The sequence below is a fragment of the Marmota marmota genome, unplaced genomic scaffold (assembly GCF_001458135.2).
Source record: "Marmota marmota marmota unplaced genomic scaffold, marMar, whole genome shotgun sequence".
Classification (NCBI taxonomy): Eukaryota; Metazoa; Chordata; class Mammalia; order Rodentia; family Sciuridae; genus Marmota; species Marmota marmota.
Genome location: NW_026000048.1, coordinates 7,175,605 through 7,188,500, shown reverse-complemented (window position 1 = coordinate 7,188,500; position 12,896 = coordinate 7,175,605). Strand labels below are relative to the sequence as shown.

Sequence of the window (12,896 nt, the reverse complement as noted above, 5' to 3'; positions counted from 1 at the left end):
CCTTCGGGCTCAAGTGAGAGCCCTCTGGATTGAACTATCAGTCATCCCTGGAGCTCAGGGTGGGAGATGTGGGGTGTGCTGGGGGTGTTGGGGAAGGTGAGGGTGGAAATGTGCTGCAGGTGTCCTCTAATGCCCGAGTGTCAGGGTGACCTTTGAACCTGGGCATTCTCCCGGGTGGGTGGAGTATGCTGTGGTCATCAAGCCAGCAAACACGCTGGAGTTATAATGGGTTGAATTACTGAATTCTCTTCCTGTTTGAAGCATTTATATGACTGATAATTATTTGGTTTTAGCTTTGAAATGTAAAAATGTGACTTCTCAATTAACATCTATTTGATTTGTTTTAAAAAAATGATTTTAATTTTACATGTAAGGATAGACCTAGAGAGGCTAGAAGGCATTTCTAATGTCACCTGTCATTGCGGGATGGAGCTGGAATTCCAGCTCAGGCAGCACCATCTGGAACCCATCATTTCCTGTCTCAGGTGTTTTCTCAGTGGGCACAAGTTTATCACAGGCTTCTTCTCATGCACTCCTGAAGATGCAACCTGCAAGAGCTGTCTGATGACTGGTCACTATTATTACCCCCACTTTTCTGTGACTGTTTTTGTTGTCCTTTTCTTTTTGTTCATGGAACATTTAGAATTGTAGTAATAAGATGCTGTATCAATAAGCCAGTGTTCTAGAGAGAAACAGACCCATAGGATGTATGTGAGTGTGAATGTGTATGTTTTAGTTAGCTTTTTTCCCACTGCTGTGTGACTAAAGGATCTGACCAGAACAATTTTAAAGGAGGAAAAGTTTGAGGGCTCACAGTTTCAGAGGTCTTAGTCCATAGAAGGCCAGCTCCATTCCTCAGGGCTTGAGGTGAAGCTGAACATCATGGCTTGAGAGGGTGGCAGAAGGAAGCAGCTCACACCATGGTGATCAAGAAGCTGAGAGAGACTCCAGCTCCAGGTACAAAATATATACCTCATAGCCATGCCCCCATTTAACCACTTCCTCCAGCCACCCCCACCCCCCCTAGCCAGCACCCAGTTAATCCCATCAGGGATTGATTCACTGACAGGGTTAAGACTCTCACGATCCAATAATCTCCTCTGAACCTTCTTGTATTGTCTCACATGTGAGCTTCTGGGGAACACCTAACCTCCAAACTATAACAGTGTGTGTGTGTATGTGTGTGTGTGTGTGTGTGAGCGCACGCATACTTGGCAGGTTGTATATCTAAGGGGTGAGGCAAGGAGGCTGGAGACCTAGGAAGATTGACGGTTCAAGTCCCAGGACCATGTGCTGGGGAACTGGGAAGAGCTGATGCTGTGGAGGAAGACCCAAGGTCATCTGTTGGGGGGTTCTTTCTTGTTCTGGGAAGCTGGTCTTTTCTTTTATTCAGGCCTTGAACGATCACATGAAACCCTCTCACATTATGGAGGGCAGTCTCCTTTCCCCGAAGTGTTCAGACTTACATGTTAATCTCATGCAAAAACACCCTTACAGAAATATGCGGAATGATGTTTGACTACATATTTGGGCACCATGGCACATCCAAGTGGACATATGAAGTTAACTGTCAATGACAGCAACGCAAAAACCGTTGCTAGGCTGACTCATTTAATCAGATAGATGTGAAAGGCAGTGTAAATTTTTTGCAAGCCTGTTTTGTTTTTTTTTTAAACATATCCCTAAGGAGAATATCGGGGAAAATTTGAATGGAAGCTCTTTTGCTCCAGCAAAGAAATAAACTTTACAGAAAGAAATCAAGTTTGAAAAAGAGAAACTTAGGAGAATAAAATCTTTAACAAGAAAGTGACTCTTCCATTGAACTTGGAGCTCTGGACTCATGTGCTATGTCAATTCAGTTTTGACAGTTTCCTCTGCAGAGGGATCTAGTAAAAGTGTTACCTAGTGGACTGACAGTGTCAGTCATGCAGAAGGAAAACATCAGACAGATATTGAGTGTTGTCTCTATCTTACAAGATATTAAGTGCCAGATTAATTAAATGGATCAATCCCTGGTTTTCTAGGCTATATGGGCTGAACTAACATTGTAAATGTTAATCTGCATCATATATATGCAGTTAAAAACTGGCAAATACAAAGCAGAAAGAAACAAAAGGAATACCAGAATATTTTTAAAGACTTCTGATAAGACATTGAATTAAATTATATTTTAATGAAAAGTCTGCATAATATTTATGGCAACTAGCTCCTAATCTGAATTAAGCAAGTGCTATTTCATGAAAAGATTAGTAAAACAGATACAGTTTATAAAATTGTTTGAGTTAGCTTTTCATTGCTGTGACTAAAATATCTGAAAAGAAGAAGTTAGAGGAGGGAAAGTTCATTTGGGGCTTATGGTTTCAGAAGTCTCAGTCCACGGGTGCCCAACTCCATTGCTCTGGCATAGGTGAGGCGTCACATCATGGGGGAAGGGCCCGGTGGAGGAAAGCTGCTCAGAGCATGATGAGGTCAGGAAGCAGAGTGGGTCGGGGGCTGCAGGGAAGATGCACCTTTGCAGGGAATGGCCCGTGACCCACCTACTGCCTCCAGCCATGCCTCACCTGCCTGCTTACAGTTATCACTGTTAGTTCATTGAAAGTGGGATAGACACATCTGTTTATGGCTCATGAAGTCTAATCATTTCACCTCTGAATATTCTTGCATTAACACAGGAGCTTCTGAGGGACGTCCCCTATCTACATCATAACAAAAACCATTCAATTTTTCCTTCCTTCTTGTGTCAAAATTCAATAACTACCTACCATATGCCTGTTGTTCCAGGAATTGGGATAGAATTGTGCACACAATGGGACTGAATTGTGTGTAGCTTCCTGGAATTGACCCCTGGAAATGGTGGACAAGTGAACACAAATGTGGAATTATACCCTGGAATATGTCTGAGAAGGGGAAGAATTTGGGTCTGTGGGAGATGCTAGTGTGTGTCATCAGGGAGGACCAGTAAAGAAGTCCCAATTCAGCTGAGGAGGGGTAGAGGGGGTCTGGGGGAGCTCCAGGAGAGTCCTTAGGAGACCCCTTAGAAGAGAAGATCTTTGAGGAATTCAGGGTCAAGAGCAAAGAGGAATAGTGGAGAGCAGCCACATCACCAAGGTCATTGAGCCAGTCTTTGGAGTTTGAAATTTATTCTGAGAGTCAGTAGCTGAGTGGTTTAGCCAGCTTTTTCACTGCTGTGAATAAAGGACCCAAAGCAGCACAATTATAGAGGAGGAAAAGTTTCTTTGAGGGCTCAGAGTTTCAGAGGTCTTAGTCTATAGAAGGCCAGCTCCATTCCTTGGGGCTTGAGGTGAAGCTGAACATCATGGCGGAGTGTGTGGCAGAGGGAAGCAGCTCACAAGAGATTAGGAAGCAGAGAGTTAGTTCTCCACTCTCCAGATGCAATTATATACACCAAAGCCACACCCTAATTTCCACCTCCTTCAGCCACACCGTATCACTTAGGTTACCACTCAGTTAATCTCTGTTGGGATAAAATCACCGATTGGGTTAAGACTCTTACAACCGAATCATTTTTCCTCTGAACCTTTTTGCATTGTCTCACTATGAGCTTTTGGGGTACACCTGAGATCACAACACTGAGTGATATGATCTCATTTCTGTTTGTAAAAGGCTCATGCTTAACACTGGACCGAGTCAGAGTCATGCTATATCAAATGAAGAATAACTAAAATATATGAAGAGTTCCTGCAAATCAATTTTTTTTTAAAAGTTGAGTCTATAGAACATATAAGGGATGTGAATAGGCAGTTTCCCAGGGGGAACCTGAATTATCATCATGTAATAATATCAAACTGTGCTGATACTCAATAACATGAAAACCAAAGTCACAAATATTTTCATATGCTTGAAATGGGTGAAAATTTAAGAAGTCTGATCAGATGAAATATTAGTAAGGATGGACAGAAATGAGAATTTTTGTGTACCAATGATAAAGAGTTTAAATGATAAGAGCAGTTTGTCAGTACCTGGTAAATCCTTTGCAGTTCTGCTCCTAGGAATGAATCCTGGAAGAGCTTGGTTATAAAATAAAAAGCCTAATGTCAACCTTCACGTTACTCATTTGTCAGCAGCCTCTGTCAAAGTCGATTGTTCTCTCGAGGTTCTCTCATCAGTTGGTAATCGACTTACCTGGACTCAGTGCCGCTGGTGTAGATATGTGGATACTGCAGAGTGAGTTCCATCAGGTCTCTGTGTTGTGCACTATGGTTTAGGAGACATTTTATAACCTCATATGTAACAGGTTTAGGAGGAAATTTCACTGGAGGAAAGGGGAAATATGCATAGACTGAGAATCTATAAAGAGAAGGCCCCTATAAGATGGGGTCCCATGGGTCCCCATATTCTTCTCTCAGAGGCATTGCTGAATGTGTGAGTGGGCACTTTGGTGAGGGATCCTCCTATGTTGTAGATTTTCCCCACTTGTAATAAAAGCCTGGGAAATAGTTATTGTGGCACTACCCTGACCCAGGTGGAGGAGGAAGCATCATTGCATGGTAAACATGAGTAAACTTGGTTCCATCCCTCCCACTGGGTCCAACCCAGTTTGCTCCCTGTCCCAGAGAGCTCCTGTCATTTCTTTGGGACTTTTCTTGTAATCCAAGTTAGAGCTGCAGTTAGCCAAGTGCGGCTGTTCATCTGGGTGACAGAATACCAGGGCAAGTGTTGTTTGTGATCTATGTGCAACTGATGAGGTGGAAAGTACTCACCCTTCAGCTAAGTTCCTTTCCTGCTTCCTGGCTGGAATATGGGTTGAGCAGCTTGGCCTCACCCTTGCTTGTATCAGGACGGTAGGACCACTGAGACCCAGGCTCCACCACTCCTACTGAAGCCCAGCTGCCTGTCACACTGGATCCACCTGCCTTGGGAGTATATGGAGAGAGTGAAACTTGCACTGTGTTTGCACCTTGGAGTGTTTGGGTTTCTTTGTTACAGCAGCTGAGTAGCTATGACACCATGTCCTGTGATCATTGCGGCATGAACGTATGTAGAGCTGGCCCTGCACTTAAGCTTCTCCTGAGTTTGTCCATTCTTCCATCTCTTGACCCGGTAGTCTTGGTGACATCTTCACCTCTTACTTTTCATCTGTCACATCAGCAAATCGCATTGGCTTTGCTTTCATGGCTTTTAGAATTAATTAAAATTTTAAATTGAAAAATAATAAATGGATATATTTTTTGGGTACAGTGTGATGTGTTCACCAGTGGATTCATTGTAAAAAGATGAAATGAAGCCAATTCATGTATCCTATACCTTATCTATTCACAATTTTTTTTTATGTGTGAGATGTTAGAAATCTACTTTTCCAGCAATTTTGAAATTTACAGTGCATTAGTATTAATGGTCTCCATACTAACTGTGGTCACCGAATAGTGCAGTAGATGATGAAACTGTATGCCTCCTTTTTAAGGGAAATTTTGTACCCCTTTGATCCACATCAGTCCCAGACTCTGGTACGCATCTTTGTCTCCATTTCTCTGGGTTGACTTAAATACAGAATCCCCGCACTCTCATCTCCTGGTCCTATGTTTGCTGAGCTCTTGGCTGAGTGGTTTCAGCAGTCTCTTGCCTGGTCATGGTCAAGTAATCATGTGATTGGAACAGTCCTTTCACCGCCTTATGTCATTCTGCTTCCTCCCTGTGGTGGCTGTGCCTGTTATTCAGATAACTGCGACTTTCCCATGGATAACTATGCCAATGTCTAAGATGCAAGGTGCTGAAAATACTAGTGCTGGTGGGGAAGTGAGACCTCACTTTGTGTCCCCTGGAGCGGGGTCTGGCCCCAGCTGCGACTCCCAGAGAGGGCACTGAAAAAAAAAAAAAAAAAAAGCTACACAGCCTCTCACTTCCCTTCACAAATACATCGATGCAAACGGGAGTGTATTGAGGTACTTGCTTGTTGAAATAGACAGTCATTAGAATGGATTCACTTTTACTAAGGTATGACATTTGCTCAAGTTATAGGAATAACCGAACTGATGAGAAGTGAATTCCTCGGAGCCTCTGCTTGCGCAGTTGGAATGTAGGAATCTGGTGTGAGTACTGAGTTCTGTGACCATCTCAAGGACCCTGCTTTTCATGTTTGTCTGTGCTCTTGTGCACAACATAGAGAAGAACAGTTTTATTTGGATGTGGAAAATGTCTAGACTTTGGGAGCTGCAGAATGATCTGTAGTATAAATTTTAATAATAAGTAAATAAGTAACTGTATGTCTAAACTTTCATATTGATGTGAGCACTGTATTATCTATTCCCCATTGATCCTGTTTTCATAAAAAGCATCAGTCAGTAACTGGAATAATGATCTTTGTGTATAGTGTATCCTACTCTGTTAAGAGCATTAATTGCCAAGTTTAGCCACAGAGACTGTGTTTTCCACCATGTAACAAGTGATAAATTTTATAAGAACAAGAAGAAGCAGATTGAAGCTTAAAATGAATTGGATTCCCCTGACAGTTTACATTAGGAATTATTTTCCATAAGACATACTTAATTTTGGTACCAGTTTGCATCTATTTGAAGAAGTGAAGTCAGGGAGGGGCAAAGAGGGGATTAGAATGCCCTGCAAGGAATTTTTACTCTCATTATAGTTCTTCAAAACGATGAAATATTGCTGTATGATTTATGTTCGAGAATGCAATTTTATACCATGACCCATTCACAGGTTTACTAAAAGTTAACTTTGGATTGCAAGAAATTGTTAGCCTTTAATGAAGACATCAGTTTAAAACACCTCGTATTTGCTCCACTAAGAGAAAACTTGGTGTGCCCTGTAAAAGTTTGGGTGCACTGAAGAGGGAAAGATTGATCACATTACCTGTGATACTTCACTTTTTATATGTCTTGAGACCTAGTGCCCAAGTGAACAGTGTTAGGAAGTTTATGTCTATTTTCTTGTTTAATCCTTTGGCCCCATGAAGTAATTGTCATCAAAAGTCATATGTGATCCCATAATAAGCTAATTTCAACAAAAAAGCACCTCTCTCCTATTCTCATTCTCAGTATGCAGGTAAATTCCAAGCAATGTAGAGGTTGCAAAGACTTTCCTTTTTAAGGATCTGTGTAAATATGGATCAAGGTTTTAATGATTATGGCAAAAATATTAAATATTCAAATTCTGCAGTTATTCTGAGAGTTTTATACTACTTATTTTTCCTCTTTCACCTCAGGGTCATCACTATGAGATTTATCTCTTGCTTCCAACAATTCTCATATGTCTTTGTTAAATTCTGTTTTTTAAAACTAAATGCTACTATTCCTTTTTGGAGTCATATAACTTTATAAAACTGAATGAGTCTTAACAGATTGAATTAAAACTTTTCTTCCAACAATCTGTGTATGTTGAGTTCTAAGGAATTGTATCTTTTTTCTGACTTACACTTGTTATTAAAGATAGGAATGCTTGTAGTATATTGAATACCAACATACATAATGTCCATTGCACATAGTAGGAACTTATCAATCCTATCAAATAATTGTATGGCCTTTTATTCTGTTTGTAGGAACAATTTAATTTTAGCACAATATAAAAAATTAATACAAATTCTTCTTTGAAAGTCTCCATAGGAAGTCTGCAGCCTTCTTCATAGTAGGAGGAAGTGCCTCCATTTATAATTCAGGATCTACCATTGCCGCCTCTTTCTTTAGCTGGGTCAGTGTTAAAAAGTCTTTTTCTGACAAGCCAAAGGCTGCTACCCGACATCTCTTTGTAGGGTCTAGTTCTCTTGTAAACCAGGAGTCTCCATGGACTGCGCACTTTTATTTATCTCCTTTTCCTCATGAGAGTAAAGGAATGAAAAATGCAAAGACCAACAACCCACAGAGTCAAAGGGGGGGCCAGCATAGACCAGACATTTCAGTATTTCTGGCAGCTTGAAAGCTAATGAGGACTTGGTGACTGTAAAATTATTGGTGGGGGTGGGGGGCGGTTGCCACCCAGTCGGATTTGGGGGCTGCAGCTTAGGAGGCACTTTGGGATCTCTTGAAGCTTGTGACTTTGAATAGCAGGAAGTTGGGAGGCCCAGTCCCAGGTGGGCTGAAAATCACCCAGTTTCATGGGATGCCTATAGTCAGCAGGTTGAGAACCTCTCCTGGAGAGAAGAGCAACAAAGAAAAATCCATTGGGTCTAAACTCCAGAAGATGGATGGACTGCAGCCCCTTCCCTGTTGCCTGAAGTGTGTTCCAGTGAAAGTGGCCTTGCTCTTCATTGTCACTCTCCTCCCTGTCTTCAGAATAAGTACAAAGGCACGTTTGTGGTGGGCTTCTCTGTTCAACTAGGGCACGGCTTTGAGGAGCCCGGGCTGATGTGGGTCCACCTGACCCCTCACAGGTCTCATGTTCATGGTCTGCTTGAATGGGCATCGTACGCATGGGACACTCTCTGTAGAAGAGGACATCACTGAGAGGTGACACACCACTGGACTCTTTGTTGACATTAGCTTAATGGGATGAAGTCCAACCTTAGTGATGTTTTTTCAGGTTCTGAAAAATGATAGTAACCTTAAGGCTGTATATATAGCTTTCCAATCCCAATGAAGTTGTTGTGTAATTTGGAGCCATCTCCAAATGTCCTCACAAAAAGTATATGTATGTGTTTGTGTTTTCTTTTTCTGAACTTCAAGGTCATGATTGTTTCCTTCATGTGTTGTGAGTTCCTGCTCAAAATGGAGTATTTGTGAAATAAACTAGAGTTTTATTTATGTAACTGAATAGAACTTTGTTAGTTTTCATTTTAGGGTAATATTTATTTTAGTAGATTTGTTGTACGTTTGAAAATTGAGCTCTGAGAACTAAAATTGACTGAAGCAGGTTTTCTTTCAACATTAGCAAAATTTCTGAGGATTGTTTCATCTCTATTTTTTAACCTAAAATGGTCCATGTATTTTTATAGCTTTATAGATACATTTTCCGTGGAGAGCAATTTATCTAGATATTCTGCGGCACATAAAAGATTGCTTCAGAGTCTTATACTGAAACATATTAAGGGGAAGTTATGGGACCTCTGGAACTTAGGGCTTGAAAGATGTAAATTTCAGACCATCTCCAGTGCTGTCTTGCTGGGACTCTCACAATTTAAATTTTGGCATTGCACCGTGTCTTTGCTGCTTGCATATTAAGAAATTTTTAACTTAAATGTTAACTTGGATTGTGTGCACATGGGAACAACTCTTGAGAGGCGAGTTGATCTTCTCATACAGGATGTAGATGTAAATTCTGACTGCGTAGGACCACTTATTGCTTGACCTGTACTTTTCTAATGAGATGTGAAATGAATATTTATCTGGTACAATTGTACATTTTGCCCCAGTCTTGAAACTTTATGGGTAGACAGTTGTTTTCATGATATCTCCATCATACCTATGTTTTGTTGATTTAACTTTTTGCAAAAACTTTGGAGAGTCATCAATTCTAGAGGAAAGACTCCATGTAAGATTAGGGTCTAAATACTTGGAGGTTTTTGGCTGGCTCTGACCCTAGATTTTTCTGTGAACTTGGTTACAAGTTAGTTAAGAAGAGCCACCTCATAGCCTTGTTACCAGGGTCAGAATAGATAACGTCAATGAAAAGTCTTTGTAAAGCATAAAGTAGGTGAAAGTTTTAATTAATTCATCTTGTACATATTTGCTTTTAATGTTTTAATCTTAGTCATGCAAGAAGGCTGGTTTTAAAATGGGAATAACAAAGCCAGGCCTGGTGGCCCACGCCTGTAATCCCAGCAGCTCTGAGACAGGAGAATTGCGAGTTCAAAACCAGCTTCAGCAATGGTGAGGCGCTAAGCAACGCAGTGAGACCCTGTCTCTAAATAAAACACAAAATAGGGCTGGGGATGTGGTTCAGTGGTCGAGTGCCTATGAGTTCAATTCCTGCTAGCACCCGCCCCCCCCCCCCTAAAAAAAAAAAACAACAACAACAACAACAAAACCCCCCACAAAACAAAAGGGAATAACATTGAAATACGATTACTACATTTGCTACTGATGGAAGAGAGTACAAAGCTGTGATGTTTTTGCCCCAAAAGTTATTTCCGTATAAGTATGTATGTCTAAAATAACGACAGTGGTATTTTATTTGGGAGAAACCCTAGAGATAAAAAAGGATGAATGGACGCATTGCTCTTACAAGTGGAGGCTGGGCAGGAGCCTTACGTCACTGTTGTGTGATGTAAAGCTCTGTTTTCCATCCTTGTTTGTTGGAGTACCCTCTGTGTTGGTGCCTCTCTCAGACTCTGATCATCCTGGATGATGGGCAGATATTGATGGAGATGCATGTTAGTGCTGCCATTGTGCCTCATTCTGATGACAGTCCTGCCTCGGCTTGTGGAAGGTTTCCATTGGGAATTGTGGTAGTGAGTAATAAATACATGGTGGAAATACGTGATCATCTAATACATACTTACAATAAACCAAAATGAAATGTTTATTAATTGCTTAGTGTTAGCTGGGCATGGTTTTATTTTGTTTGTGTGTGTTTCTTCTTTAATACTCTTAGCAGCCTATAAGCACTATTTATTGATGAAAATAATGGAGTGAAATTACCCTAAGTTGTACATGCAGTGTTGGCAGAACCTGCCTTGCCCAGCTCTGCACCCCCACCCTCTGTAATAACTTTCTTTCTGTAGATTTGAGCTAGAAGAGGTTATATCAAGCCTTTGAAGGACCTAAGCTACGCATAAACCTCATTTTAGTAGGCTTTGTGTTGTTGTGGCCAAAAGATGCGACAAGATCAACCAAGGGAAGGAAAGTTCATTTTGGCTCACAGTTTCAGAGGTTCAGTCCATGCATAGCTGTAGGCCTGAGGTGAGCAGGACATCAAGGTGGAAGGGCATGGCGGAGGAAAGAAGCTGGCAACAAGGCAACCATCAGCTCACCTGGGACAGACTAAAAACTCCAAGGGCATAACCCCAGTACTTACTTCCTCCTGCCACACCCTACCTGCCTACAGTCCCCACCAGTTAATTCATATCAGTGGATTACTCCATCAATCAGGTCTCACCCTTGATAATCTAATCATCCCACCTATGAATATTCTTGCACTGTTTTGTACATGAGCTTTTGGGGATACCTCATACCTAACGTCCCTGGACCATTACCAGAAGCTCAGTTGAATACTGGGTGGATCCTAGGCAGCTCACCTGTGGCTTGCTATCTTTCTCCCAGGAAGTTCAGCATCACGGTGTGAGTTAGTGGAATCCAAGGAACCATATTGCTCTGCTTTCTGCTGCCCATGAAGGCTGAGGGTCTCCCCAAACCTCTGGAGACCTGTACTGTGGAAGAGTCATCGGGAGGGTACATTTGGGTTCTAAGCACTTATAGGATGTCAACCTCCAGGGTCTGATAGTTTTTTTTTTTTTTTTTTTAAAGGTGTCTCAAATGGAGTCCTTCCTTGCTCACAGGCTGTCACCCTGTTTTGGATCCTGTAACTTTTATACTTAGATAACAGCAGCAGCCTCAGTTTCCCTGCTTTTAGAGTCTTCTGTTTCCTTTCAGACCTTTACAGTATTTCTAGAAATGTCCTGCTTCTCAGATGTCAGTGTCACTTCTCAGCTGTCAATTCCACTGGCTTCCCAGCCCTGCAGGCTTGGACTGCGCCGTGTTGGTCCAGTAACTGTATTTTCTTTTTCCATTTCTGTTTCTTTTCTATCCCTCTTGTTAGTATGCTGTTTCCTCTCAGTCCAAAGAACCCTTTTTATCCTACCCCATCAACCTTTTACATAATTCAGGGCCTGGCTTTATTTTCCCATGGTAATTTTCTCTGATTTCTCCATTCCTTCTTGGCCTCTTTCCGCTTGGAATCTTGTTGTCAGTTAAGATTTCTAAATAGCTTATAAGACTTCGGCACCTCAGGTTCTTTTATCCTTTAGATGACCAGTTGTGGGCAAGGTAGGTCACTACTTACTGATAGATCTGTGATTTCAACTGTAGTACTTTTTGCTTAAGCATAGTGCTTAAAATTAAGAAAAAGATATATCAAAATAACAAATATCAAAATAACACCAACATACAGAAAACTACAGTGATTTTAAGTTTACTTGATATTTTACTGATGTGTTCAAATGTTTTTTTATTCTCCCTTGTCTTGCCAGCAATCAAAGAGAAGTATGCAGACTGGACCGAATTCCTCATACATGATTTGACTGGTTCGCGGACAGCACCTGCCAACCTGCTGGAAGGTGTATGTATTGTTATTATACATCTCTTATATCTCTGAAGCATCCTGTCCCATGAGCTCAGACCAAATGGCACCTCTGCATATATCCTTCTGCAGATCCATGCGTAGACACAGATATCTTTATGCATATAGCCCCACTTCCTGTTTTGTGCTGAATCACTTAGGTGATGGATTTGAATGATGTTAACTAATCTGTACCCTGTGGTACAGTCAGTGAGTGGAAAATTTGCTCTATGTGAATGCATTTTTATGTTAGGATGCCTCCTCACTATCCTATAAGTTTGAGCCTTTCTCCTTTATTAGTTAATGTCAATAAAATCACAAGAGTGATGAATAGTTAAATAGGTGATGCCTAAGCATGTGTGTGCTCTCGTGTAGTCTCTTGGGGCACACTGAGCAGTGGTTCCATCCAGTATTCCTCTTCAGACATGTAACCCCAAGATGGGAACGCCCGTGTTAACGAATAATGGAGCTAGCTTCCCTCATTGGAAGAAAGGAGAAAAGGCTGACTGTATTTAAATATAGTTAAGGCAATTTCAAGGTGCCGAAGAAAACATTTAAACTGAAATCTTTATGGTTCATTTGAAAAGAATTTTATGATGAAACATTAATATTTATCATGTATAAGGAAACAGCAAGAGAAAGATTCTGTGTCATAAGTAATTATTGAATTACCAAATGTGCTTTAAGAGTGCGGAAAACTTAATGAATGACTG

At 41.1% G+C, this 12,896-nt stretch overlaps 1 protein-coding gene across 5 annotated transcripts in view; it reads left to right on the top strand.

The window, feature by feature from the left end:
• Sfmbt2 (Scm like with four mbt domains 2) overlaps positions 1-12,896 on the top strand; it is a 218,742-nt gene that overhangs the window by 88,805 nt on the left and 117,041 nt on the right. For 4 of the 5 annotated variants that reach the window (XR_007351090.1, XM_048812649.1, XM_015495184.2 and 1 more), the window contains exon 5: positions 12,095-12,183. Coding sequence is in view for 3 of the 5 variants with exons in the window: in XM_048812649.1 (XP_048668606.1) it covers positions 12,095-12,183 (89 nt within the window). In the remaining 2 variants the exon portion in view is untranslated. Of the gene's footprint in view, positions 1-12,089; positions 12,184-12,896 lie in introns of those variants that run through there. The other variant, XM_048812650.1, reaches the window with a different exon arrangement.